Source organism: Ambystoma mexicanum, chromosome 9, assembly GCF_040938575.1.
Source record: "Ambystoma mexicanum isolate Mex_15411 chromosome 9, UKY_AmexF1_1, whole genome shotgun sequence".
In the NCBI taxonomy this organism is placed as follows: Eukaryota; Metazoa; Chordata; class Amphibia; order Caudata; family Ambystomatidae; genus Ambystoma; species Ambystoma mexicanum.
Genome location: NC_090931.1, coordinates 594,813,083 through 594,840,328, shown reverse-complemented (window position 1 = coordinate 594,840,328; position 27,246 = coordinate 594,813,083). Strand labels below are relative to the sequence as shown.

The 27,246-nt window shown below is 47.0% G+C and overlaps 1 protein-coding gene across 7 annotated transcripts in view; it reads right to left on the bottom strand.

Annotated features, from left to right (window-relative positions):
- NCOR1 (nuclear receptor corepressor 1) overlaps positions 1-27,246 on the bottom strand; it is a 2,268,409-nt gene that overhangs the window by 145,923 nt on the left and 2,095,240 nt on the right. For 5 of the 7 annotated variants that reach the window (XM_069615218.1, XM_069615222.1, XM_069615219.1 and 2 more), the window contains 3 exons: positions 11,352-11,405; positions 10,896-10,922; positions 7,601-7,822 (listed from right to left, as the gene is read on the bottom strand). In XM_069615218.1, coding sequence (XP_069471319.1) covers positions 7,601-7,822; positions 10,896-10,922; positions 11,352-11,405 — 303 coding nt within the window. The remainder of the gene's footprint in view (positions 1-7,600; positions 7,823-10,895; positions 10,923-11,351; positions 11,406-27,246) is intronic. The other 2 variants (XM_069615220.1, XM_069615224.1) reach the window with 1 other exon arrangement.

The following is a 27,246-nucleotide window of genomic DNA, read 5'->3' as shown; positions in this document are numbered from 1 at the left end:
GTGTAGGATGTCAACAATTCCTTTCTCTCCTACATATTCGCTGTCTAATTTGGTTCATACTTACCTTGTTCTTTATTCACCTGGGCTAGGCAAGATTGTGTGCCGTACCCTTTGGGTGCACTACAGCAACCTTGACCTCCTGGCAATAGGAACCCGACCTTTGGTAAAAGTCTGAACTACACAGGTTGGTAGTTTGGCTGAGCAGCCAGGCTGATCTCAAGAAGGGTCAATGTGAGCAGTAGGGTTGTAACACAGAGTTTCACAGTGACAATTATTCAAATAAACATTTACACTCAAGGTTTCTTGATGAAACAATTTATTTCACAGTCAGTTATATAAATCGTCTTCAGAAGGGAGCAACACATGTTACAATTATAATATACTTCAAAACACTCTTAGTTCCTCTAAATCAGATGGTACCCATTGGTTATGGCACGCAGACACTTACATCAATATCCACAGTGTCCTAGCTATTTATCACTGGTACATTCAGAGCAATACTGAGTTTGGTGCAAAGGTTAGATAGGGGAATAAAACAAAGGTTAACAAATAATTCATAAAAAGGTAAGTACTTTTGAACCTTCCGATGTCAAGTAAATGTAACCCTTTCACTGGGGGAAAGGTAAAGGCACAGAGTCAAAGGTAAGAAGAGTCTCTCAGGGAGCCAGGACAGCCAATGTTAGTTGAACAATGTCTAGGGGAGCTGATGATCTTCTTTGCAGGTAAGTAAAAGTCTTGCACAATGTTTTTAGAAAAGTTTGTAGAAATAAGATGAACTTGAAGGGCACACGCTGGGAGCCATGTGAAAGGCAAAGATGCAAGCAACTCTGCAAGGCAACTAAGACGGGTCTCAACTGAAAGCAAGTAAGGCTACACCACAAGAGATACGTTCTTTTAGACTTTACAGTACCTTTGGTTAGAAGAAATGGTTCCAGCTAGCTTCTGTTCCTATACAGCTCTGCAGATCCTGGTGTTCCTGGGCCTCAGTCGTGGGGACATGAGGGTTGACGACTGGGGACTCCTGCACTGCAATGGGACGGTCAGCGGCAGCAATGGGCATACTACAATTCAGTGGCACTTCGGCGTTCCAGCTCCTCGCGTCTGACAGCAAATAGCAACACTGCGGTTCTCGGATACCACTTCAGACTTTCCTCGCATATGGGGTCCAGCACTCTGTTGAGGTGGCTCAGGCTTGGTCAGTTCTTCAGGGAAGTCCGGAGGATCAATCCTGGCGCTCGGGTCCGACTTCAAAGCGATCCACTCGATTTGGTGTTCCTATCCCTGGCACTTCGGTTCCAGCAGCAGCAGCAGAAGTACAGCAAGCTTCGAGAGGATGTCCAAACGAGTTTACTTTGGAGTTGATTGGTCCCACCAACTCAAGGGGAGAAGTCGTCCTTGCAGGGCTTCTCAAGTCGAAATGAATTCGGAGTTTCAGCACAGCAGCAGGGCTTCAACGGGCAAACCAACGATCCAGGATTTGCAGCAGGCGTCTCTTCCAAGTTCTTCTTCAGATTCCTTCGTCCAGTGGTCGACTCTGCCTTCCAAGCCAAAAGCCTCGCCTTTTATGCAGGTTTCTCCCATTCATTCCAGCCTACCCGTCAATCACACATCAGGGTGACTGTCCTTGCCGAAAGCAAGCCGGCCAATCACCTTTGGGTGCATTCCTGTAACCAAGGGGATTGAGCACAGGGAGCTTCGGGAACCTCCCTCACTTTCTGCCCCTGCCAGACATACTGGAGCCAGAGGCGGGCTTCAGTCGTCAATCCCGCCAAAGACAAAACGAACAAAGAGACCAAACCTGGTTTGGCGCACAGAGTAAATCTCAAGGACGACCTTTCTGGGTGCCTTACTGCAGCTGCGAATGCAGCCCCTGGTAAAAACACACAATGGTAGTAAAAAGTAAACCACTGCCACCAGCCATTAATTGTAGAACGGGTAACATAAAAAATGTGACATGAGAAACTAGACAAAGAGGATACTAAGTAACCCCTCCAGCACTCTATGGTAAGATAGTGTGTGCTGGGTCTAGAAAGTAACAAAATGTAAGTAAAGCCAATTTCCCTTCACAACTCAACCGTGTTGCTATTTGTGGCAGACGCAAGGAACTGCAACACTGACGTGCCACTTGTTTGAAGATTGCCGGTTGTAAGCGGTGACCGACCCATTGCAGTGCATGGGTCCCTAGAAGTCCTTCCACTTGTCCCCACGACTGAGGCCCAGGAACAACAGGATCTGCACAGGAACAGAAGTCATCTGCTATACTTTTCTTCAACCTAAAGGTACTGTAAAGTCTGAGAAAACATACTTTTTGTTGTGACAATTTGCTTGTCCTCGTTGGTTGCCTCTGTACAGTTGCTAACAGCTTCTTTAACTCACAAGCCTAATCAGCTTGTGACCCTAACTTTGATTTCTTCTCATCATACAAAGACTTCTAAAACATTGTGCAAGACTTTTACTTAACTGCAAGAGCTTCAGTTCACCTTGACTTTTCCTAACTTAACATTGGCTAGCCTGGCTCCCTGAATGACTCTTGTTCCCTCTGACATTGTGTTTGTCTTCCTTCCAGGAAGGGGTTAACTAACTTTGCATTGGGGGTTACCAAAAGTACTTACCTGCTTCCAAATATTTGTGCGATCCCTTGTTCTGTTCTAATAACCTTTTCCCTTTGACAAACTCTCAAGTCTGATTCTAAATGCAAACAGTGGTAGATTAATGTCCACAATGTCCTAGTTACTAAAGTCACCTGAGGGTGTAGGAAGTGTCTGTGTGCCATCCCAAAAGCGTACTTACGGAGTTAGAATATTAAGAATGTGTATTTTTAAGTGTATTTGTATGTTACTATTATATTGCCCCTTCTGAAGAAGGCTTACTCTAACTGACTTAATTTAATAATTGTTTAATCAAGAAACCTTGTGTGTAAGAGTTTATTTGAATACTTGTCACTGGGAATCTCTGTGTAACTCCCCTACAGTTCACATTGACCCCTCTTGAGATAAGCCTGGCTGCTCAACACGCTACCAACCTGTGTAGTTCAGACTTGTACCAAAGGTTGGGTTCCTATTGCCAGGAGGTCAGGGTTGTTGTAGTGCACCAAAGGGTACTGCATACAATCTTGCCCAACACTCTGACTTACTGTAAAGTAATCAGAAAGGAACATATGGTTTTTACTGCGCATGAATGGGTTCAGCCTAAACTAAATGTTTATGATAAGGTCCGACATCCCTAGAATTACTGTCAGGTATTCTGAAGAAGGTTTATGTAAGCTTTGGTCTGTGTTTCCTCAAGTATTGTGTTGTGTTTTTATAATGTGGTTCTGACTCTATGGCCAGTACGTACCCAATGACTTAACTTGGCCTACTTGTATTCATAATAAACCTTTAATTTGATAATACTTCAGGTTGTAAATGTTTCTACTGAATCCTTGATACTAAAGGTTCGAAGTACTTCCCTACAGCCCTCTCTCCCTCCTAAAATAAGCCTGGCTGCTCTGTCTACGCTACCAGATAGTCAGGTGGTACAGCCTTATACTAACGGTGGAGTCTTGTACTGTTTTAGTTCAATGGTTTTGCTAAGCCCTTAGTTGGAATTCAGAAAAATTGTCCTAACACAAGTTCATCACTGTGCTGGATCTTCAATTCTGAATGTTCAAGAGTGCCTTCCTGCTGCCTTTTGATGTTCACTCGGATGCTGGGAGACGTTGCTTAGGGATTCCTTTTCCCATTGCAGTCTCCCTCTCACAATCTTTCACTCCAAGCTTGAAGGTAGAGATCATGAGAGGAACCTTTGTTTCTTTCCAGGGTTGCTGGTGCCTTTGTTGGCCCAAGAGCGGGTGGGGATCAGGGATTCAGGTGGCTCCTATGCTACTTACCTCCTTCAGTGTGGATGCGACTTTAACATTTGCCATTATATCTTATGGGACTGTGAACTGACACTGGAACTTCTCCTTAAAGTGACTTTGGGGTACTTACCTGCCCCATTTTTACTTGACACCTATGGGGTTCAGCGAGATCTGGACAAAAATTCTCAATTTATGTACTTTTTTTTGGTGAATGTTTTTATTCTTTTTTCATAACCACAAACAAACAAAAAAAATATTAGGCGGCGATTACATCATCATCATGTGATTAACAATTGCTCCATACTGTTATATAACACCCCAACTCTCCCCCTTGCCTGTACAACCCGTATTATTCTACCACACTGTCCCCAACTTCCTCTTGCGTGCCTTGGGAGGCCCCCTCTGTAGCTTGTTGAAACAATTTCAAAATAAAGGCAATGTCCGTACCAAGTTCTTGGAGTTGTGTCGCCAGCACTTGTTCCCAACCCCTGTTTCTGCCGTAGACCACTTCCTCAGATCCTCCCACCATCTATCTATGTTAGGCCCTGTGGCTGCTGTCCACCGCATGGCCATGCTGCGTTTTGCCAGTATGTATATGAGATCCTTCATCTTTATTTTGGTTTTATATTTTGCATTTCTCGTGAACAGGCCCAACATGCAGGCTTTCAGGGATTGAATATCCAAAGAGATGCCACCTTCAGCTACTTTACTTGCCACTTCCCCCCCCCAAGACAGCCTGTATTACTCGACACCCCCAAAACATATGAATCAAACCTGCATTTTCTTTGTTACATCTTGGATATGCCTGTCTCTTGGCTCCTTTAAATGTCTCCATCGCTGCGGGTGTGAGGTATGCCCTTTGAGTGATATACAATTGTATAAGCTGTAGCTCAGCATTCCAAGGCACTTTATTATGGTATGTAGCAATCCGTTTCCATTCCTTATCTTCAAACATTCTCCCCCAAGTCTTCCCCCCACCTACCCTTGCATTGCATTTGCGTTCTCGAGGAACCATCTATTAATAATTTGTGAATTCTCGAAATCACGTGCCCACCCTCTGAAATGTTCATCAGTGTTTCCACAATATTCACTACCAGGAATCTCCTCTGTAACAGTTGGCCACCTGTCTTTAATTGTACCTAGTATTGTCCTGTGTACCAAGAATTGGCCCACGTGTATATTCGTGCGCTCCCTCAGCTCTGCAAAATCTAACCATCCCTCGTCCTTCCTCAAATCACCTATGGTTGCTACACCGTATGCCTCCCAGTGTGACCGCACTATACCCGTTGGTCCGTGCATTTTCAATACCACTGCTGTCAAGGGCGTCTGTGGCGATATCGGATCAACCATTCTCATGAATCTGCATGTCCTCTTCCATACCTGTATTCCCAACTAAACCAGACGAGGGTGGCTATTCTGCTCTTTCGGAGAAATCCAGATCAAGTCCCTGAGGTATAGCCCCTGTAATGCCAGCTGCAAGAGAAATGTGTCTCCGGTAGGGTTATCCACCATCCAATACATCACATATTGCAGCTGATATGCCATGAAGTATAGCTCTAAGTTTGGGACTTTCAGCCCCCCTGTGTGTATTGCCTTTGGAGAACATTCAATGCCACCCTATGCCTCCCACCATGCCACAGGAAGCTCCTGCAAGTTCTGTCCAGCTCTGGGAAGAACTTCTTCGGGATAGTATATAAGCAGTGCATTAGCCTCGGCAATGCCACCATTTTTAATAGAGCTGCCCTGCCAGCCATGGACAGGGGTAGGCTACCCCAAAAATCCATTGATTTGGCCAAGATCTCCCTGGCCCTGACTGTATTAGCTTCATTTTCTTGTTCAGGGTCCTGGTAAATGCTCAACCCCAGGTATCTTAAGGAGTCCCTATGCCACGGTAAGGGCAGGACAGGCAGTTCTGCTTTGCTAAGTTCCGCCTTTGGGAACAGGCATGATTTTATTTTATTTATTCGAATCCCAGTTAACGCACAAAAGTTATCCAGCACTTCTAGCACATACGGCAGATATACCGCAGGGTACCGGAGGTACAGTAGCATGTTGTCCACATACATCGACACTGTGTCGCACCCCATTTATCTCTATGCCCGCAACACTATACTCCTGTCTCAAGAGTGCTGCTATGGGTTCCACCGCCAGAATGTATAGCATTGGGGATAGCGGGCACCCCTGTCTAATCCCTTTTTGCAGCTCCCATAAATCGGAAAAGGTGCAGCTTGTCTTCACCCTAACCATCGGCCGAGTGTAGATCAGTTTCACCCATTTCATGTACTTGGGCCTATTCCCATGCTCCCCATGGTGGCATATAACCAGTCCCAATGGACAGAATCCAATGCCTTTGTGGCATCCAATGAGGCAAGCGTGCACTGCTCCTCCCAGTCATTCATACTGAATATGTCATGGTGCAGTCTTCTCAAATTCTCAGCTATACTCCTTCCGGAGACATACCGTGTTTGGTCTCGGTGGACTAGCTTCGGTATCAACCTCCTAAACCCGTTTTTAATATGGACAGTGGTCTATAAGAGCAATGATCTGTGTCAATTTCTGTATTTACTTGTGATTTTCTATCCAATTTTGAAACTCACCCCTTTCATTTCTGCAATGGTAAAATGTACATTCAACTGGTAACAATATGTATATTTTTCAAAATGGGAAAATGTACATGCAACTGGAAACAATATGTATATTTTTCAATGAAATGTATTAGGAAGGTAACTATTGCTGAAATGTTCACTGAGTCTTAGAAGCATTGGCTAAAGGTTACTGCAGTTCCAACATCTGAGGCCTTAATGTATTGTTCTGGGCAACTGGGCATTCATATTGTTATAAAGCTCAAGGAGGTCTAAAGTTTAGTTTTAGGCCCAGGGATTGTAAATCATTTTTACCATGACAGAATTGTGTTTCCCCTTTAATACAATACTGTGACATATGTGTTAGGTACTGCTCACCAGCTCTAGGGCCTTTCTCAAACTAGTGTTGGGATGTGTCTTTAGGACAATTAGTTGAGCAGGCTACTAGGTACTTACCTACTTTTTGGGTTGTATAGTACCACACCCATTTCATTTTATGTTGGGTGCAGGCCCTTGGCAAAGGACCCGCATACAGACTTCGGGGTTAGTAGAGTTGTTGTATAGGCATTACTGTTTTTATAAATATACCTGGTGTTAAATATTGTGTATTACCCACTAAAGTACTTATTTGACTCTATAGTTTTATATGAGTGACTTTATTAAAGAATATATGTACCAGTGTGGTGTATTTTCTAGATTTGAGTGTCATAGCTCTGTGTCAACCACCTACGCCTGAGAGTTGAGCATTGCCGCTTTGAGCACGATACCCACGCTTGGGAGAGGTTTGGCTCCCCTTTCTTGTTAAGTGTTTAGCTTTGCCCCATCCTCAATGGAGGGTGGTTAAAAAACATCCTTATTATCAACCCACACTTTCCTGCCCTTGTTAAACTTTTTCAAATGCAGACATGTGGCGCTTTTTAACAGAAAGGAATTGGAGGGAAGAAAGGTGATATTAAAAATAACTTGCTATACTCAAGGTACTGCCTTTATGGTCAGAACTTCCAACCACACACAACCTGAACCCTACGTGAACCAATGATGCAAGGCAGCCACTGTGTCCTTTCCATTGTCATTCACTCTATCCTTGTAGCAACTATTTAAAGGAGAGCTCATTTAAAAGCATGACTACAATATAGGGACCACATCGTCAATAGCTACCTCTTTTAAAAGGTTCACTAACCTGGGTTTGGTGACGGATTTGCTTCTTCCCGCCGCAGATCACTGTTCGATGAACCAGATGTGTTTGTACTGCCAGCTGCCACCCCAATTGGTTGCGACATCAACACGTTGTGCTCATCCCCTTTGTCATCAAAGTTCCCCATTAGGGCTTTCCTGATGATATCTTCCAGACCCAAGTTACTAGCAGGATCTGCAAAGTTGTGACCCCTTGAACTGATTGCACCTGGGAAAAGGAAGGAAAAGTGGTTGGGGAGAAGTCATGGGAAAGCAAACGTGCCAAATGAAAAATAAACACAGGAAGGGTGAAAAGGTAGGTTGGAATGCGCAGGATGCAAAGAAACAAATGTAAATGAAAGTGGGTGACAGGTGAAGGAAAATGCATGAGCATATCAGTATGGAAAAGGAAGAGGTAAAGAGAGAAATGGGGAAACTACGTGAGCAATAAGCAAATAATCATTCAATCAGCAAATACTAAAGACGTGAATTAGGCATGCAAGATGTTCATCATTAGAGAGGAGGCAATCAAGCCCTGCAGACCTAAACTAATTAATCAATGGGACAGTGGCAGTGATTAAACGGCGTCACTAGATGGGAAGCATATCACGGGGAAGAAAATCTTAGATATTTCTTGAAAATATTGGTGTATAAACCAAACAGTACACATCTCTACACTAAGCTGCTAATCGCAGATTATTTCGGTATTACGTTCACTTAGGCTGCACCTTTCATAGGGTTATTAGGCCACTGATTATGAGCAGGATCAACAACATAGGCTAGGTCTTGCCACCAGAAAAACAAGCAGAATGCTTTCACATCCAAACTATTATTCCATGCAGACAATCAAAACCGAGGTGTTGGTTTTATACCTAGGTTGAGCTCATACATCACCTCCTTTAAAGCATGTGCTGCTCTACCATGATAATTAAAGGCAAAATCAAAGTAGTAGTAGTTTTTGACGTGTGTTTTTGCAACAATGTAATAGAATTAAGTCCTATAAAAAACGTTTTCCCCTCATCAGGCAGCGGTTAAAAGTAGACTCTATAACTAGTGCATTTTTTTAGCAATGCAATGGGGCCCAATGTCAAGAGTTGCTGGGAACACTGGTAATTTTGTGATCTATGCTTGCCCTCAATCCAACCTTCTGTTTATTAGACAGTCTTCAAGCTGTGCACAACTGCAGAACAGACTTCAAACGGGATACTTGGAAAGGAGTGATAGTGAGGAGGATTTAGCAATGACTGATAAAGGGTTTGCAGAGAATGGTGGATTATACAAGGTAGGGCAGAGAAAGGCCCTATAAAATGCACAGTGGTTAGAGGTATGTTGAATTAAAATTTGATTTAGCTGGTATGTTGATCAGGAGAAAGAATCATGATGCACAATGACTTGGCGTCATTCAGAAAAGAGGCTTTAAGGAAAGAGCAGTATTTTGTAACTGGGATTGTATTAAGAAGGGTCTGTCCTAAGGGACTATTTGTGATCAAGCAGGGTGCATCAGCCAGTGCCATGATCACTGGGATACTAGTCAGGAGTCCCTCAATGACCTATTATAACTTAACATAAAAGCCACAAGTGCCAGCCTACCTCATTGAAAGAATGTGCACCCACTGGGCTCAGTGAAGAAAAAATAAAGATAATGCAGGTGCACTGCCTTAAAATGGGTAATGTAAACTGACACAAAATAAATATATCTGCATCTTAATATTCCTAAAATTACAATGTCTCAAACCCCTAAACAATCTCTTGTTGTGGGCCCTACCTTAATTTGGGAATTCTTGACCTCCCACTTTGCACGATCATTGTTACTTTTTTTCTGTAACGTCTCAAGCCTACTTTTTTTCTCCTAAATAATTCTGTGCTTTGATCATTACAGTTTTATATATGCGTATTATGCTTTTCTGCGCTCAGATGCTTCCAAGCAAGGTTTGTGCAATATGCAACACTTTAATAATAAAACATAGCTTTTACAGGCCAACTACTAAACTAACAAGAGATTTAAGGTCACTGTAGGAACAACATAGTTGCTGAGTCGGTTCCGGGAGAAAATGTTAAATTAACATCTGCCCCATTTATATACACAGTCCTTTCAAAGTGAAGCCATCTTTTTAAAGGACGCATTAGATGTTTAAATGTAGGGAATTCTTCCTGGAAGCCAAAATCGATTTTCCTTAGAACCCATAAAAAGATTTACAGAACGTAAATCACAACTGAAATCTATGATGTTGTACTATAACTGGAGAAAGTCCAACTTTAGTCTTCTCATTTTAGGATAAATAACAACAGGGTGTTCAGATAAGCAGCACCAGAGCCTACACTATCTGCTGCCCTTGGGGGAAATTCCCCACAAACATCCCCATAAGTCTCCAATTCCATCACCACACAGTGAAAAAGAGCAGAAGAGGCATAGACACAGGTCTGTACTAGTCCTTTACTTTTCTTCACTGTTCTAATGTATCTTTCTTTACATTCCATCTTTCTTTATCCCTCTTTTGTTACATCTTTCATTCCTACCGGTTCATCTTTCTTTCCCGTCAAATTTTCATTCTTTTCTTCCCAATTTTTTTTGTGTTCTTTTTCCATTCTTTTTTAGTTTTCTTTCCCTTGCACCCTTTCTTTGATGCCCCTTTTCGTTCCGTCTCTCCCATCTTCAATTTCTATAATTACTCCCTCCAACCCAGCTCACTTTTTCCTTTCCTATCTCCCCCTCTTCCATATTTTGTTTGCCCCTTTTGCCTTTTCTAATATATTGGGTTTCGTTTCATTTTGCAGTTTCATTTACTCCAACTCAATCAGCTGTGCTTACACCCTCCTCGCTAGAGAAAGCTATTCATATACGACCTAGCCGGATAACTGATGTTGAGTTGAAAGTGAGTTAAACCATATCAAACACTTTGAGGGCCTCTTTGTGAGTCAGAGGTGCTACATTTCTATGGTTGGCTACGTTTTGATTATATTTATTTTGACAACTCTGGCTGCTCCTCACCAACGCAGCTTCATAGGCAAAGTGAAATATCTGAGCTTGCCTGTTTAAAGGGATGGCCTTAGTAAGCATTTATGTCTACATAAAACATATACATGGGTCCCTACTTTAAAACATGAAAGGTTTGGAAGACAATTGTTGAAATGAAGAAATTATAATTCGACATCTCCCAACAGGTTTTTCATACCACAATTATTCACAGAAAACCAAAAACACAGAAAACAGGATCTAGATAAAAGCAGTGTCGTTAAAGGTTTGACGGCACTGGGAGGAATAATCTAAAGAGTACAGGACCAGATAGATAAATTCAACTCACTTTGGTCAAACTTTCTGTAGTTATTTCCTATATGAACAAGGAAAAGATATATGAACCACAAATCCAAAACACAACACTACCCACTGCACAATTCCCCTGATGTTGCACGTCCAGTTCATTATACTTTCAGTTTAATAATTGAAATATATTTTTGGTTTTCTCAATAGTATTATAATGAACGCAAACGGAATGCAGAAAATTAGGATTCAGCTTTAAAAGCAATATAAACTTGATCTATATGCATGTATATTGCCATACATACTTTTATCAAGCCAATCAAAACCCACCAAGACTATCAAATTGTGCAATGCAACTTTAATAAAGACTGTAATGCTATACATATAAATAGGTCCAGACACAGTTTGGGAATTAAATGTCCACCCCTATTTAAACAATATGCAAGTGCAGACATTTTTAGCATGTTTTAGCTTTAAATGTTTGCAAGTTGGAGCTTACCTGAGGTAGTGACTGCTGGCAGGTTAAATATCTCTGTTCCTGGCTGAGCAGCAGCTGCAATTAAAACACAGCTCTGAAGTTAATTCTAAGAAAGATCCCCTTTAGCAGGGGTTACAATTCGTCCAAACCCTCTTATTCATTCAATATCTCAGCTTTCTCTTAGTGGTCCAATTTCCTAAGACATTTCCCATAACCCAAAGGATGCGTTTATTAATTCAGACCAAAATTGCATGTCTCGGAACTGCTCCCAAGCTACAATTTCATTATAAGTTCTCTCTACTGATGCTCAAAGAAGAAAGTATGAAGCAATGATATTGTACAATAAATCACTTACCTTTAATAATGCTATTTCAAAATTAGCGGTTCCTCATCTTAGAAATATATTTTTCAGTCTGGCTACACAAATGTTCTTAGACACCAGGGGGCTGTGATGAATCCTATGGATCCCTCATGAAATACCTACCTAGGTCTCCTCCCAGGTGGCCAGGGAAAGTAAGACGCTTCCTGGCCTTGGTTCTCTGCGGGAGGATCACCTGGGAGGAGAAAAGGCTTAGGGAGGTGAGAGGAAACCACGGGGTGAGGCACAGTATTTATCTTCCTTTAAGGAAGAAGTATTACAAACGCCAAAATAATTAATTGCTTGTTGCTAAAATAATCTAACTATTCCGCTGGTTGAACCCCCTAAATGTGGATAAATTCAGCCAAAGCCTCTATGGTATGAAGGTGAATAAAACCCAATCTCAAACCCATAGAGCTAAGTAAGTCAGACAAGGTAATGGACAGAGGTTTGTAAATAATAATCACCAAAAGTTTAATGCACCTCATTCCTCTTTTCAAACTAAACCGGTAACTGATTTATGACATACATTACTCGCTGTAATCGTATTTCCGATGATTGTATTTGCTTAGATTCACATGCTGCGCATTTAGTCCCACATCTAGTGGCAATCACAGAGTATTGCATCTTTTTTTCAAAGATCAAAAGGGATATCGACATGGCGTGACTAACACTATCCCTAACGTGATGTGTAGTGAACCCAAAATCACTCACGTGTCAAGGTCCCACTGGTTGTTATTTTCTGCCTTGAGGGGGCCTTATAGTATGCATGAGTACAGAAGAGAGAAGGTTTAAGAAGTCTATGTTCCTTCTACTCCAAGAGTAGAGGAAGGGTGGGCACATCTGAATCTAAGCAGATACAATCCTCAGAAATACGATTACGGTGAGTAATGTATGTCTTCCGATGCTTGTGGATCTGCTTAGAGTCACATGCTGTGCATAGACTAGTGAGCAGTACCCAGAGATGGTGGTTGTTAGGACTGATTTTCTATACTCTGGCCTGGTGGACAGATTTATAGATGGCCAACCCATATTGTGACAGGGACAAAACTCTGGGGAGCTGAAGCCAAACCAGTTCAGGCAGCAGTGACAGGCAGTCTAGGCACAGTTCTTCAAAGGTGTTGAGCTTGTAAGGGGTCCACATTGAGGTCACAAAATGGGAATCACAGATTACACTTAGGATGTATAAAAATGCAGTTATTTATTGGCCAAAACACACTATGAAAAATGACTACTAGCAAGTAGTTATCACACAAGACATACACATAATAAACATAGATACATATATACATTCACTTGTTATTGTAACGCTCACCTGATTCTCGCAGAGGCGCCGGTCTTGACTGGGCGACTACCGTATCTTCAAAGGTGATGTGCAGCACCCGGTTGGCTCTTTGGGCTGGACCTCTGTGCACTGTATGCCTGACGTGTAGAGTAAGATGTCTGCAGATAGAAAATATGGGGTTAATGAACTGGGGTTATTGGGGTGTCCCTATCTCTTTCCTCTTCTCCTCTCCCGTAGACCCCCAAAGGTTAACGCTCTCACCTTAGGTAAGTGAATGCCGAGCTCTCCATCTGCCTCGGGGCAGGGTGCTGTAACCAGTTTCTTCACTGGATAGGTAGCGCAGGCCTCTTGACTTCAGAGGACTGCTGTCCGTCGTTTACTGCACGAACGGTAAGTTTCGAGTCATTCAAATGTCTTTAAAGTCTTTAGTAATGATGTCTCTTGTTTTGCAGGGTTCCGGCGATGGCGGATGACGGGCTGAAGTGAGTTGAAGATGGAGCCCGTGTGATGAATAGAAGCGCCTGGAAGCACGTAAGTAAGCGCTTGTTGCCTGCTTCACTATGCGCTCTGTCTTTTTATTTTGCAGGTACGAGTTCGGAGCGGCTGCAGGGTGCCGGAATACCCACTGGATTAGATGTGGAAAGGAGTAATGGCACGTGAGTATTAAAGTTCCCCAATGTCTTTAAACGCACCTTATTTTGTCTTTCAGATGCCGGAATGCAGTGTGAAGACCTCCGGAGCGCACAAAGAGTAGGTAAGCCTTTGCCTTTCAGATGCCGGAATGCTAACCTGTTCTTTCTTGTCTTTATAGGTGTTGCTGAAGACTGGATTCAGGATGGTAAGCCTTTTTCCTTAGGCCCAGGACCGGATGCAGAAGACACGATGAGCGTTCTGCTGCAGAGGTTGCAGAATAACGCAAAGCAAGATTCATCCACCGGGTGTGGTTTAAATAGCCTCCTGTAGTGCTTAGGTGTCTCCTTCCACAGCCACGCCTAAGTAAGAAAAGAGTTCCTGGTAAGAAAAGAGTTCCTGCCTTCCAGAAGAGTTCCAGTGTTCTGAATCTAGGGAGTGGCTCCAGCCCCACCCAACAGGAAAAGTAGTTCCAAACAGAAGAGGATCAGAGGCTCAACTGGCAGGCAAGTAAGCAGCATGGTCTGCTGAAGGTAAGTCCACCCAAGCATTATGAGCCCGGCGCTTCCAGCGCTGGGACTGGGCATATTTATGAGCCTGGTGCCACTGGCGCCTTTTGGAAGCAGAGATCATGACAGTTATAGGGCATAATACATATCAGAAACTCCTGCAAAGGAAAGGTTAGATTAGTATTATGCACTCAAGGTCCACAGAGATGATCCCCACCAAAAATTGTCCAGCCCTAAATTGTCTGGGGCCTTTTGCTCAATAGTTCAGGCAAATGTTCCACAGAATCTGCGATGCAGGAAAAAATGCAGGTAGGGTCTCTGGGGTCCAGTGAAGGGTTCTTGTGGTTAGGGTACGAGTTAAGCTAACTACCAAAAGTAGCCCCGACTTTCAGAGGTCTTGCGCAAGCAAGTAATGGCAAAGTCAAAAGTGTTACAATAAAGGCTTATTATAAGCCCATTGACTTATAAGGGGAGTATAGGGGTAGGTAAGAAGCTCTGTAACTTACCCCCCCGTAAAACGATTCTTCCCCAGACATGGCAGGACAAAGGAAGAGGGTCCGAGGTTGCTTTTCCCACCAAAAGTCGCAGTACTCCATTCACAGGGGTTGCAGGTTCGAGCTGATCTCAGGTTGGTGTGTTTCACTGTTGCAAGGACTCTCGATGGAAGATTGCAGCAAAACTCGATGTAGGACCCCCCTCTCAGGACTGGACCAGGGTTAGGTAAGTGATTTCGTACGGTGGTCACCGCAGCACAGCAACGCAAAGGGACTCTGCAGCCATGGTCAGACTTTTCCTCCTATCTCGGGTCCCTTCGATGGTAGGACACAGAAGGCTCTCTTAGGCAGGGCACCGAGCAGACGTAGGGAATGGATAGTACATCTACTCCAGGGTACACAGTTCCTTCGCAAGAATGCTAAAGATCACGAGCAAGACAAGGCTCCTCCAGGACAGAAGAAGAAGTTGGTCACCAGGCCTCCTTCAGTGAAGTCTCAGTGAAGTCTCAGGTTTCTTTGCGGGTCTCGCAGCTGGATAGGATTCTTGGCTCCTTCAGGACCTCTGAATGGGTCAGGCGTCCTCTTCTTATCCTAAAGACAGATCAGAGCTGCTGCCCTCACCAGCCAATGACAGGACCAGGACTAGCGCACACACCCCCCCCCCAATTAGGACCACTTGCGGGAACATTCATGCATACAACACAGACACACCGAAACCAGTTTGTGGACTGGGACCGGACAGTCCCAGCCCAGACCCTGCCAGCAAACACACAGCCCTCTAGCAGCCCGCCAAAAGCATCTGCTTTCCCAGGCACTGGAAGTCCTTATAAGGATTTTCCGGGCCTCTCATGCCAGGAAGAAGGCTAATGACAATATGTCAAAAGTACAAGCGAATAATCTCGTGGCACGGCCATGTTTGACCAGTAGCCACAGTTAGTAGCCAAACGCAGTAAACGTGGTAAGGCTATGTCCCCAAAAGTGGGAAAAAGTCACTGCTGCCACCAGCTTATCCTTTTAGCACACAGAGTAAACAAAAATCCTCTGAGCATTAGTCTAGGGCAAAACAAAAATGTACCCCATTGTACTACATTATAAGCTGCATTGTACAATGATAAAAAGTTACCACAAGTGATACAAAAGTAACCAAAAGTAGTAACACAGTAACTCTACTAAGGGAAACAATGTTTCCCAGTGCCAACAGCCTGAACGACATGTCAGTTTCCCCATGAGATATGAGCAAAAGCCAGTGTAGTGAAGCTTAAGGCTTCACTCCACTGCAAAAAGTACTGGTCAGATTCAAAAATGAAAGCAAAAAGTTGGTGGGTGGAGGGGGTTCCATTAAGATGGAAGGAAAGGTGCAGCAGAGAGATCTTTCCTAACAGTAGCAGCGTGTGTGAAGGAACAGTAGCAAAGAGAGGTCTTAGTACTGCTCGTCCTTCCTGAGAATCAGACCTAGAGTGCGTATCTAGGCAGTAGTGTTATGTAAAGGTGTGAAGAGAACTGCAGGTTGCTGCTTTGCAAATGGAATCTAGAGGAACATTTGCAATGAATGCTATGGTAGCACCCGTGCCCAGAGTCGAATGAGCTCTAGGCGTGAAGGGTAGATCTCTCTTGGCAAGAGTGTAACACAGTGTGATGCAATTTACAATCCACCAGGAAATAGCTGATTTAGAGACAGGGTCCCCTTCTCTACCAGCTGCCACAAACAAAAAACACCGGTTTGTTTTCCTTAGTGGCTTTGTTTTTTCCAGATAGTAAATCAGTGCTCTCCTCGCATCTAGTGTATGGAGGCTCCTTTCTGCCACGTTAGTTGGGCTTTGCAAGAAGGTGACAGTTCGATGGACTGGTTCAATTGGAACTTTGGGACTAATTTTGGCGCAAAGCGTGGGTGCGTGTGCAAAACCACCTTGTCCTTGTAAATCGTAACAAAGGGGTCCTGAACTGAAAGGGCCTGCAGTTCACCAACTCTTACATAGGTGATGGCCACTAGGAAGGCAGTCTTGTAGAGGAGTGCCTTAAGGCTAGCCTTGTGAAATGGTTCAAAGGGAGTTCCCATTAGTCTGGTAAGGACAACATTCAGGTCCGACCTGGGAGCTGGGTTGGAGAAAGGGGGGTGAAGTCTCTTTACCCCCACCATAAAAGCTTTAATCACAGGAATTTTCCACCACAAAAACTTGCTCTGGGACGTGGTGTACGCAGAGAGCGGCTAAGTGGACCTTAAGAGAATTGAAAACCAGTCCTGAACCCGACAGGTGAGTTAGGTAAAGGATGATGTCTTTAGGAGAGCAATCAAGGATTGATGCCCTTGGTATTACACCAGGTAACTAAGCGCTTCCATTTACTGGAATAGCAATGTCTGGTGGTAGGTTTCCGTGCCTCTCAGAGTATGTTCATGCACCTCTGAGGGAGCTGAAGGTGCCCAAACTCTATGACTTCAGGAGCGAGGCTGCTAAATTGACTATTCCGGGGCATGGATGTAGTGTCACTCCCTGATCTTGGGACAGCATGTTGTAAGGGCATGGCAGTTTCCTGGGGGGTGAGACTGACATTGTCATGAGATGGGAGAACGAAGATTTGCGGGCCCACATAGGGGCCACTAGGATCATTGTGAATGGTTACTGGTACATCTTGTGCACTATTCTGTTGAGGAGGGGAACTGGGGGGGGGGGAAGCGTAGACAAATCTTCCGGACCATGTTATCCACAGACTGTTCTCCTCGGAGCGGTTCTGTGGGTATCTGGAGGTGTAGCCTGGGCATTGGGAGTTTTCCAGAGTGGCAAACAAGTCAATCTCTGGGAAGTACCATTCTGCAAAGATATTGAGTTAAATGTCCTCTTGTAGCCGCCATTTGTGCTCTACAGGAAGGGGGGAGGGAGTCTGCTGAGTATGTCTGCCAGAAGGAACAAGTTACTTACCTGTAACTGTTGTTCTCCAGCATGGGTCTGGCATGGATTCACATGCTCATGAATATTCCCCGTCGTCAGGCTGGGAATCCTCGGTAAAGAAAAATCAGTATCAGGTTCGTTTCTGATCTGTCTTTCGTAGTAGTAACCAATCACTGATCTCTGCGTCATTCTGACCACAGCCAATGACTGCCATCTCCCTAAGCCCCGCCTCTGGCAGCCATCTTCAGATTTGGTAGCACGTGAAGTGGCAGTATGACCAAGTGAAGAGCCGCAGAGGGGTAGGCGGGAGGGTTCGCATGCGAATCCATGCCAGACCCATGCTGGAGAACAACAGTTACAGGTAAGTAACTTGTTCCTTCTCCAGCACGGGGTCTGGCATGGATTCACATGCTCATGAATAAAAGAATACATAGCAGTACACACATGCCACAGTACACACATGCCAGACCCATGCTGGAGAACAACAGTTACAGGTAAGTAACTTGTTCCTTCTCCAGCATGGGGTCTGGCATGGATTCACATGCTCATGAATAAAAGAATACATAGCAGTACACACATGCACAACCACGGGAGGTGGCAAAGGCTCAACATTAAGCATTACATCCAAAACTCAACATTAAGCAATTCTTACCTCCTCACCAGGCTCACCTTAGGCAAACAGGTTGCGCAGCACTGCTTGGCCGAGCCTGGACTCCTCCCTGGAATCCCGATCGACGCAGTAGAATTTCGTGTGCGTCGACCTCCACGTAGCAGGCCTGCAGATGTCCAGCAGGGGCACACCAGATAGGAACGCCGTGGTAGCTGCGATCGCACTGGTGGAATGGGCTCTCGGACAGCCAGGCAGCGGTCGGTTTGCCAACCTGTGACAGTACATGATACAGCCGGAGAGCCATCTGGAAATGGAAGCCTTCGAGAGAGCCTTCCCCTGATTGACAGGTCCAAAGTTCACAAAAAGTTGTGACGTCTTCCGAAAACTCTTCGTGCGGTCCACGTAGAACTTCAGCGCTCTAGCCACATCCAGCGAGTGCAAGGTCCTTTCAGCCGGCGACAAAGGCGACGGGAAGAAAACAGGCAACACCAGGGGTTCGTTGAGGTGGAAGTCCGACGGCACCTTGGGCATGAAGGAGGGGTGCGTCCTGAGCACTACCCTCGTGTCGTGAAAGGTCAAGTACGGGGGCTTGCAGGAAAGGGCCTGGATCTCTCCCACCCGTCGTGCGGAGGTGATGGCCACAAGAAACGCTGTTTTCCACGACAAGAATTTCAACGGAGCTGAGTGCAGAGGCTCGAACGGAAGTCCCATGAGCTTGGTCAGCACCACGTTGAGCTCCCACGCCGGGGCCGGGGCCTTCACCGGCGGGAACTATCTGAACAGTCCCTTCATGAATTCTTTCACCAGACGATGAGACCACAAAGACGTCCGTCCCGTGGTTCTGGTGTATTGGGAGATCGCAGCAAGATGAATCTTGATGGAAGCGTGCGCCAGTCCAGCCTTGGCCAGCATCAGCAGGTACGGCAGTACTTGAGGAGCCGTAATCCGTAGAGGGTTAATCTTCTGTGCCTGGCACCAGACAGAGAACCTCTTCCATTTGTGTCCGTAGCATTTAAGAGTTGAGGACGCCCTGGCCTTTGCAAGAACCTCTCTGCAGTCGGCCGGTATGTCGTAGCCTCCAAACTAACGCTGCAGGAGCCAGGCCTGCAAGTTCAGCGACTTCGGGTCGTGATGGAGGATGGCGCCTCCTTCCCTGGAGAGAAGATCCGCGTCCACTGGCAGCTTGATTGACGGGGACGCTGACAAGTCCAGAAGGTCCGGGAACCATATCTGCCTCGGCCACGCAGGTGTGACAAGGATCATCCTGCACCGTGACCTCTTGAGCTGGTTGATGAGCCGGATCGGCAGCGGCAAAGGAGGGAACGCATATAGGAACAGGCCCTCCCAGGGGAACGAGAAAGCATCGCCCATGCTCCTCGGCTGGGGAAACCTGCTGGCGAACCTCCGGCAATTGGAGTTCGTCGCCGTCGCGTACAGATCGATCTGGGGTGTGCCCCACCATCGGAAGAGGCGGTCCACTAGATCCTGTCGTAGTTCCCGCTTGTGGCACGAGCGCAGCTCTCTGCTGAGCGAGTCGACGATGGTGTTTTTTATTCCTGCCAGATGAAACGGCACCAGAAACATCCCTTGGGCGACGGCCCAATGCCACAGATCCTGCGCCTCCTTGGACAGGGCTGGGGATCTGGTACCGCCCTGCTTCCTGATGTAGAACATGGTGGTGGTGTTGTCGGTGAAGATCCTCACCACCTTGCCCTTGAGGGACGGAAGAAAGGACCTGAGGGCCCAAAACACTGCACGGAGCTCCAGGACGTTGATATGGAGGGACTTCTCCGTCGGAAGCCAAAGGCCTCTCGCGTGCAGATTTTCGGTGTGCGCTCCCCACCCTTCCAGGGAGGCATCCGTGGTCACTGTCTTCTGGTGGCCCGGGGTCTGGAAGTCCATGCCCGCTGTCAGATGCGCGCGGGTGTCCCACCACCGGATCGCTCGTCGGAAGCTCTCGTCGAGTGTGATCCTGTCCTTGAAGCTGCCCGTCGTCTGGATCCAGCGAGCGTCCAGGAACTCCTGTAACGGGCGCATCCGAAGCCTGCACAGGCGGATGAGATAAATGCAAGAAGACATCATTCCGAGGAGGGACTTGATGGACCTCACCCTGGCCGCGTCCGCAACCAGCATCCGCTGCACCTTGCCCAAGATGGCCCTCGTCCTTTCCTCCGACGGAGAGGCCAAAAGCGCCACTGTGTCGAGCTTCGCTCCCAGAAACAGTGCGTCTTGCGCGGGCCCCAGGTGGGACTTGGCATAGTTTATGGAGAATCCCAGGTCCGTGAGTAGTTGGACGGTCCTCGCCGTGTGCTCAGCGGCGAGCTCCTTTGTCTTTGCTCGGATGAGACAGTCGTCCAGGTAGGGGTAGACGTGGATCCCCTCCAGGCGCAGCCGCGTCACCACCGGTGCGAGGCACTTGGTGAACACCCTGGGTGCCGACCTCAATCCGAAGGGAAGGGATCTGAACTGGTAGTGACGCCCTTGGACCACGAATCTGAGAAACTTTCGGTGTCCCTTTAGGATGGGGATATGGAAGTAGGCATCCTCCAAATCCAACGACGACAGGAAATCGCCCTCCTCCAGTTGACCTAGGACGTGCTGGAGGGTGACCATTCGGAACTTCTGTGCCTTGATGAATTTGTTCAGTCGTCGTAGGTCCAGGATGGGACGCCATCCTCCCGTCTTCTTCTTCACGAGGAAGTATCTTGAGTAAACTCCGGACCCCCGAAGCCTCTTTGGGACAAGCTCGATGGCGCCTTTCTTGAGCATCGCCTTTACCTCCAAGAGAAGTTGAGGGATGTGATGTTCCTTCCTGGCCACGGGGGGGGGGCGCGCGGGCACTTCTTTAGAAACTCGAGCGCGTGACCCTGGGCCAGGGCGTCCAGCACCCAACGGTCGGTGGAGATGAACTCCCACACGCTGACGAAGCTCGCCAGCCGGCTTCCCACCGGGGTGCTTCGGTGGGGGCCCGACCCCACGGCCGGTTCAGTCCTGCTTCGACGAGGCTTTGCCGCCTTGTCCTCCTTGGCGATGACGGCGGGGTCCGCCCGACTTGCCTCGTCCCCTGTAGGCTTCCTGTGACGACGAACGGGCCGCTTGACGATAGGTGGAAAATCCGCTGCCGGAACCTTTGGAGGCACCCTGCTAGCCTCCGCCGCTCCGAAAGGGCGGCCGTCGTTGCTGGAGAACACCAAGAGCCCGGGCCGTCTCCGTGTCCGTCTTGATGGCTTGTAGGGAATCGTCCACTGTTTTCCCAAACAGGCTGCTCCCGTCGAACGGCATGTCCAAGACTCTGGTCTGCACGTCCTGACGGAAGTCAGTTGCCTTGAGCCATCCACGCCGTCTAAGGCACACGTCGTTACCCAACTGGCGAAATCCAGTGTCAGCGATGTCCGTCGCTATTGTAATGGCGTGGTCCGACGCCACTTCTCCTTCCTGCAAGATCTCTAGGGCCTCCGCCCTCTTGTCGTCTGGTAAGAAGTCCAGCAGGGGGGCGATTTTGTACCACAACTCCCTGTCGTAGCGGGCTACGATAGCCAAGGCGCTGGCAGCCTTAATCGTCGTCGCTGCCAATGAGATGACTCTACGTACCATCGCGTCCAATTTCTTTCCCTCGCCGTCCGGCGGGGAGGTTGACGTAGAGGCCGAGACCCCCGCCCCGCTTTCTTCCTGGCTGCCGCGGAGACAACCGAGTCCGGGGTTGCCTGTGCCCAAAGGCACAAGGGGGCCGCGTCCGGGACCCGGTACTTCTTCTCGTACCGATCCCTTCTCGCAGGCGTTGTGGATGGGTTCTTGAGGAGGGCGAGACCCTCATCGCAGATATCGTCCAGTAGAGGTACAGCGAGGACCGTCTTCCTCTTGGTCTCGCGCCGTTGATAAAGGAAACCTTCCTTCTTCTTCTCTTCCGGGCAGAGCTGGAAAAGCTTGGATGCCCTGGCGATCATGGCATGAAACGATCCAATCTCGTCGGGCTGGGAAGCCCGGGGAGGAGGTGACGACGGGAGATCCTCGTCGTAAACCTCGTCGTCTGTACACGTCGCGGCCGTGTCAGTCCCCGTATCATCCCCACGGGTCATGGACGGGGAGGAGGGCTGATCAGGGTGCGATGGTTGAAAAGGAGGTGGAGGATGAATCCATCTTCTCTTAGGAGGAGGGCTCCCAGAAGGGCCTGGCTCCGGGTCCCCCGTCAGGAGCGGTTTCTCCATTGGTGGTAACGGCAATCTCATCCTTATCTCCGAGCATAAGGACTGTATAGCCAACAAAATGGCCACTGAGTTGTCTTGCGGCACTGGTTGAGGGGATTCCGACGGGCGGTCAGGAGCCCCGTCGGCACCCTCGACGTTTTCGTCGTCTCCTATGTCAGGGTCCCTCCCGACGGGCGGGTCTTCTTCCACGCCAACGCCGTGGCTTAAGACTTCCATCAGCTCCTCCTCAGAGGTTGAGGCCGAATCCACGACGACCTCCTGCCCCCCCTTTTTCTTCTCCGTCGGAGGTTTCACGGGGGTCCTGTCGATGGGCATGAAAGAGGACTCCCTCCGCGGTGGCAGGGAGACTCTGGGCCCCGAGGTCGCCACCACTGGTGTAGCTTCCACAGGCTGAGTCAGGGCCACCGCGACTGTCTCGATAGAGGCCTTGGCCGGGTGGATCAAGGCTTTCACCACCTTAGGTGCGCTCACCGCCTTCTGCTTGGGGGGGAGGGTCACCGCCTCGCTCCCCCTCCGATGGGGCCTTCGAGCTTGACCGGGATCTCTCCAGGAGCTTCGCCAGGTGCTCGGCCTTCCTCTTACCCAAGCCAGAGCGTTGGCTCGTGGTTGATGGCGCCGGGGAGGATGCGCCCTGCCTGGCGCCCGTAGAGCCCGACCGTTCGGCGCTCCCGGTGCCAGCGGACTCGCGGTGCTTGGCTTTCTGTTGGACCCCCGTCGCCGGGGCGCCCTCAAAGGTCTTAGAAGACCGCTCCGACTTCTTCTTCTTCTCGCCTGACGTGCTCTTCCCTTCCAGCCAGTTGGCGAGACGCAGTTGGCGGTCCTTCATGGTCCGCTCCGACATATTGCCGCAAAACGCACAGTCCTTCTCCACGTGCGTCTTGTCCTCATGCAGGCAGTAGAGGCAAAGGGAGTGTTCGTCCTCCTTAAAGACATTCTGAAGCTTGCATTCAGGGCAGACCCTGAACAGCTTTCCGGGCGTCGAGCTTCCCTTCTCCTGGGCCATGATCTAGATGGGCCTGAGAAACTTCTGGAGTCCTCCAAAAGCGTGGCTCGACGAAATCTTCATCCTTGAGGGGCGTAGAAGAATCCAACACGGGTCCCCGTTGATCGGATAAAGAAACGGTGGAGCTTGAGGCTCTTTTGACCGAAAACGAGAACATTTTTCTAAGAAAAAGCGCGAAAAAAGCACTAAAGCTCGAGAGCAATAGCACGAGGATCCCAACACTTGAACGTGTGGTAAAAATCTGAAGATGGCTGCCAGAGGCGGGGCTTAGGGAGATGGCAGTCATTGGCTGTGGTCAGTATGACGCAGAGATCAGTGATTGGTTACTACTACGAAAGACAGATCAGAAACTGATTTTTCTTTACCGAGGATTCCCAGCCTGACGACGGGGAATATTCATGAGCATGTGAATCCATGCCAGACCCCATGCTGGAGAAAAATGAACTTAGTTGCCAGGAATTTCAAGTCTCATAATTCCCTCAGTAGTGGGAGGAAGAGGGATAAAGAGGATCACTACTGTGGGAGTAATCTCTTAATTGGTGTAAATGACCTACACCTGTAGGGGACTGAGAGGCTTAAAAAGCCCCCTGAGGTGTCATCATTAGAGAAAGAGGAGGAGAGAGAGAGGGGGAGGTAGAAATGTGGAAGAGGAAGAAGCAATGCGAGCCATGGTTGCAGATGAGAGGGAAGCCTGAGGCGAGAGAAGACACTGGCACCACTGAAACGCCAAAAGCCATGGCGGATCGTGAGAGAGTCTTTGCCTGCGACTCTCCATATTGCAGAGGTCACGCAACGGGAAGCAATGATATTTCGTTGTGCATACTTCACGCAGCGGGAAGCAGCAGTAGCCAAGTGTCTCCTCTTTTGAGGATCAAAGTGGATAGGTTGCACCTGACCCTCTCCGGAGAAGAGAAGGCTCCAATCGTCGGTGGTGTAAGCAGAGGAGGACCAAAGGAGGCTGTCCGATTACTGCAAGAAGGCACAAGCCCTGAAGACCTGCGAACACTGAGAAGAGCGTAAACGAGGGACTTACCCAGTGAGTTCACAGCTTGCAATTGACTCCGGAGCGCTCCAAAGCTGCCCATGTTTCACAGCAGGCTGCTTCACTTGCAAGTGAGTGAAAGCGACAATAGAAGTGATTTTGAATACCGAAATATACAAAACCAATAAAAGTTAAGCCTGTTAAAAGCAAGTGACTATACATAAGCGCATGAGAGTGTGTGGAAAGCCCAAAAAACCCACAGGAAAGCCAAGAGGTTATAACAAAACAGCAAAACCAGAGTAACAACCAGTACTCCAGGCCAGAGGGGAATTTTAAGAAGCTTAATTACTATAGAGCTTACTGCTTGCGTGTTACAAAATACAAATCTACCAATTATAACAACCAACATTGCCAAAGGCAAGGTAGAAGAAAAGAGACTATCTTGTGAACAGAATTTGGTTGTTTAGACAGACGGGAAAGAAAGGTGGCAAACAAGCTGCCCTTCTGGAGTAGATTATCCAGAGGGAGAGGAGCTTAGCTGCCAAGAAGAGCACAAATGTGGTTTCTTGTTTCCCCAACAATATGTTTAAAGTTTGATGCTGAAGAAATACAATGAAGTTGTTGTTACACTAAGTTGGAAGTTACCACTGAAGCACTTTTCTGTTCTTGAAGTAGTCGACGGGCAGGCGAGTAAACCTGCAGGGCAAAAGGCATTGCCCAAAAAGAGTCTGCCAGAGGTATAAAACAGGTAGTAGTTGATACAAGTGCTGGACTGTGGTTCTACCAGAAACAGCTCATACTGATTTGTGTCTTGTGAAAACCTAAAGAAAAGATATAATTCTTCCTGAAAGACATTTGCTGTTACTACAAAGGTGAACCTAGTTCTTACTCCAGGAGGAGTGGGAAGAGTTTATTTATTTTTAAATCCCAAAAGTGTGACATTATCCTGACAAAAGACATTCGTTGTTGCTTATGGGAGGAAACACAATCGGAGACTCTTCTTATTCCAGGATGAGTGGGAAATTCTAATTTCTGGAGATACTTTATTGAAGCCGTGGAACTTTATACAAAACCTTGAAACTGTATTAGAACTTTGTGTTAAAACTTATTTCCTTGCTGTCTTTGAACTGTGGAGAAACCCCTGGTTGAAATCTAAGGAAGGAAATTTCACATAGGTTATAAGAGACATTGAATATATTGTGAATCAAATCATATGTTGTGTTGTTGAATTGAATTGCCATATATTTCCTTATTGCTTTATTTGTTGTAAAAGTGTGAGGGTCAGATATCCTTTTGTTACAGTGTTTCGTTTAGTTTACTTTAGGCAGGGACATTTTCATCAGGATAAGGATAGTGAGGCATTTATGAAACCTTTTCTATTTAATAAAATGGCTAAAGTTGAAAACTCTTTACAACGTTGTCCGCCTCACATTTCTGACCCCTCACAGGGTCCACACATTAGCTCTGTACAGCACCCACAGCCACAGATGGGACATCATGGGTGGTCTAAATGTTAAGCAGACACTGCACCCATGTTATGTTATGTCAGTTTATGCATGCATTCAGTGGCTGAAGAACTGCAGAACTGAAAAAGGCGTACGAGTTATCCGTAATGAGCGGGGTAGTTGGAGAGGCAATGTGGAGTCCATGGGAGTAAGTACTAATCCATCATGAACTAAATTACTTATGGTAAGTCATTTTTTGTTGCAATGGATTTTTTTCTCAGACTTATCTTAAAAATAAGGTTTGTATCTGCATACCTTGAGCTTGCTCAATAATTGTCATTCATAGATCCTAGTTATTAACGGTTTCTTAATTATTATTGAGGATATTTATCAAGGTTGAGTGCAATATTTTATTTTAATTTTGAGACAATTAATGCAAAATTGTGAGTGCATTACATTTCGATTGTGAGATAGTTGGTGAGGCATTGTGTAGCATTTGTGAGACATTGTGTGGGCGATGTTGGCATAGTGATCAACATATAATCGCATTTAGATATACAAGGTAGGTTAAACCTTGGGTATATAAAGTTAGCATAGTTCACATAATGATTACAGTCAGAGATAATGATAATGATATTTTATTTATATCGCGCTCGTACAAGAAGTGTTTCAGAGCGCGACAAGGCAAGGGAAGGGAACAGGGGAGAACAAAACATAGATCTTACTAGGCCCAGTGACATTGAGAACACGCAAGTGCATAGGAGATGGGGAGGGGAAAAGTGCATGTGAGGGGGAGAAGTGGAAAGTGCGGAGCAAAGTAGAAACAGATGAATAATAACAAATAATAAAGGCAGCAAACAGTGGTAGTGCAGCCAGCAAGTGCTGGATTTAAGGAAGCAGACAGGGTAGGTCTGATAAGTGCACACAAGAAAGTGACACTGTATGGGTACAGATACAGACCACAGTGCAAGGGGTGGCCCGGAGGCAGTGCAGGATGGGGGCAGGCTGAGCAAGTTCCTGGGCCCGGCAGACAGAGGGTGGCCAGGTGCACAGTGCCAGAAGATAACAGATCAGCAGGGGAGAGGGCGGGCGAAGGCAGAAGCAAAGAGGAAGGTCTTGAGGTGTTTGCAGAACCGTAGATGGTTGTCCTCAAGTTTTAGAGTGGCATGGAGGCTGTTCCAGAGGGAGGCACCAGCTGAAGACAGATCTACTCCCAGCTCGTTTCTTTGAAAAACACAAGACCCTGAGGGAGTTCGAGGAAGAGGAGCGAAGAGCTCGGGAGGGGAGGTATTTGAGGAGGGATAGCTGAAGGTATTTTGGACCCAGGCCCCAGAAGGCCTTGTGGACAATGCAGAGGGTTTTGAATTTAATCTTTTGCGTCCACTGGGAGCCAATGGAGAGATTTCAGAGCTGGAGAGATACGATCCCAGGCCTTGAGGCCAAGGAAAAGTCTTGCAGTTCTGTTCTGGATTCGTTGCAGTGGGCAGAGGGTAGAGCCAGGTAGGTTTAG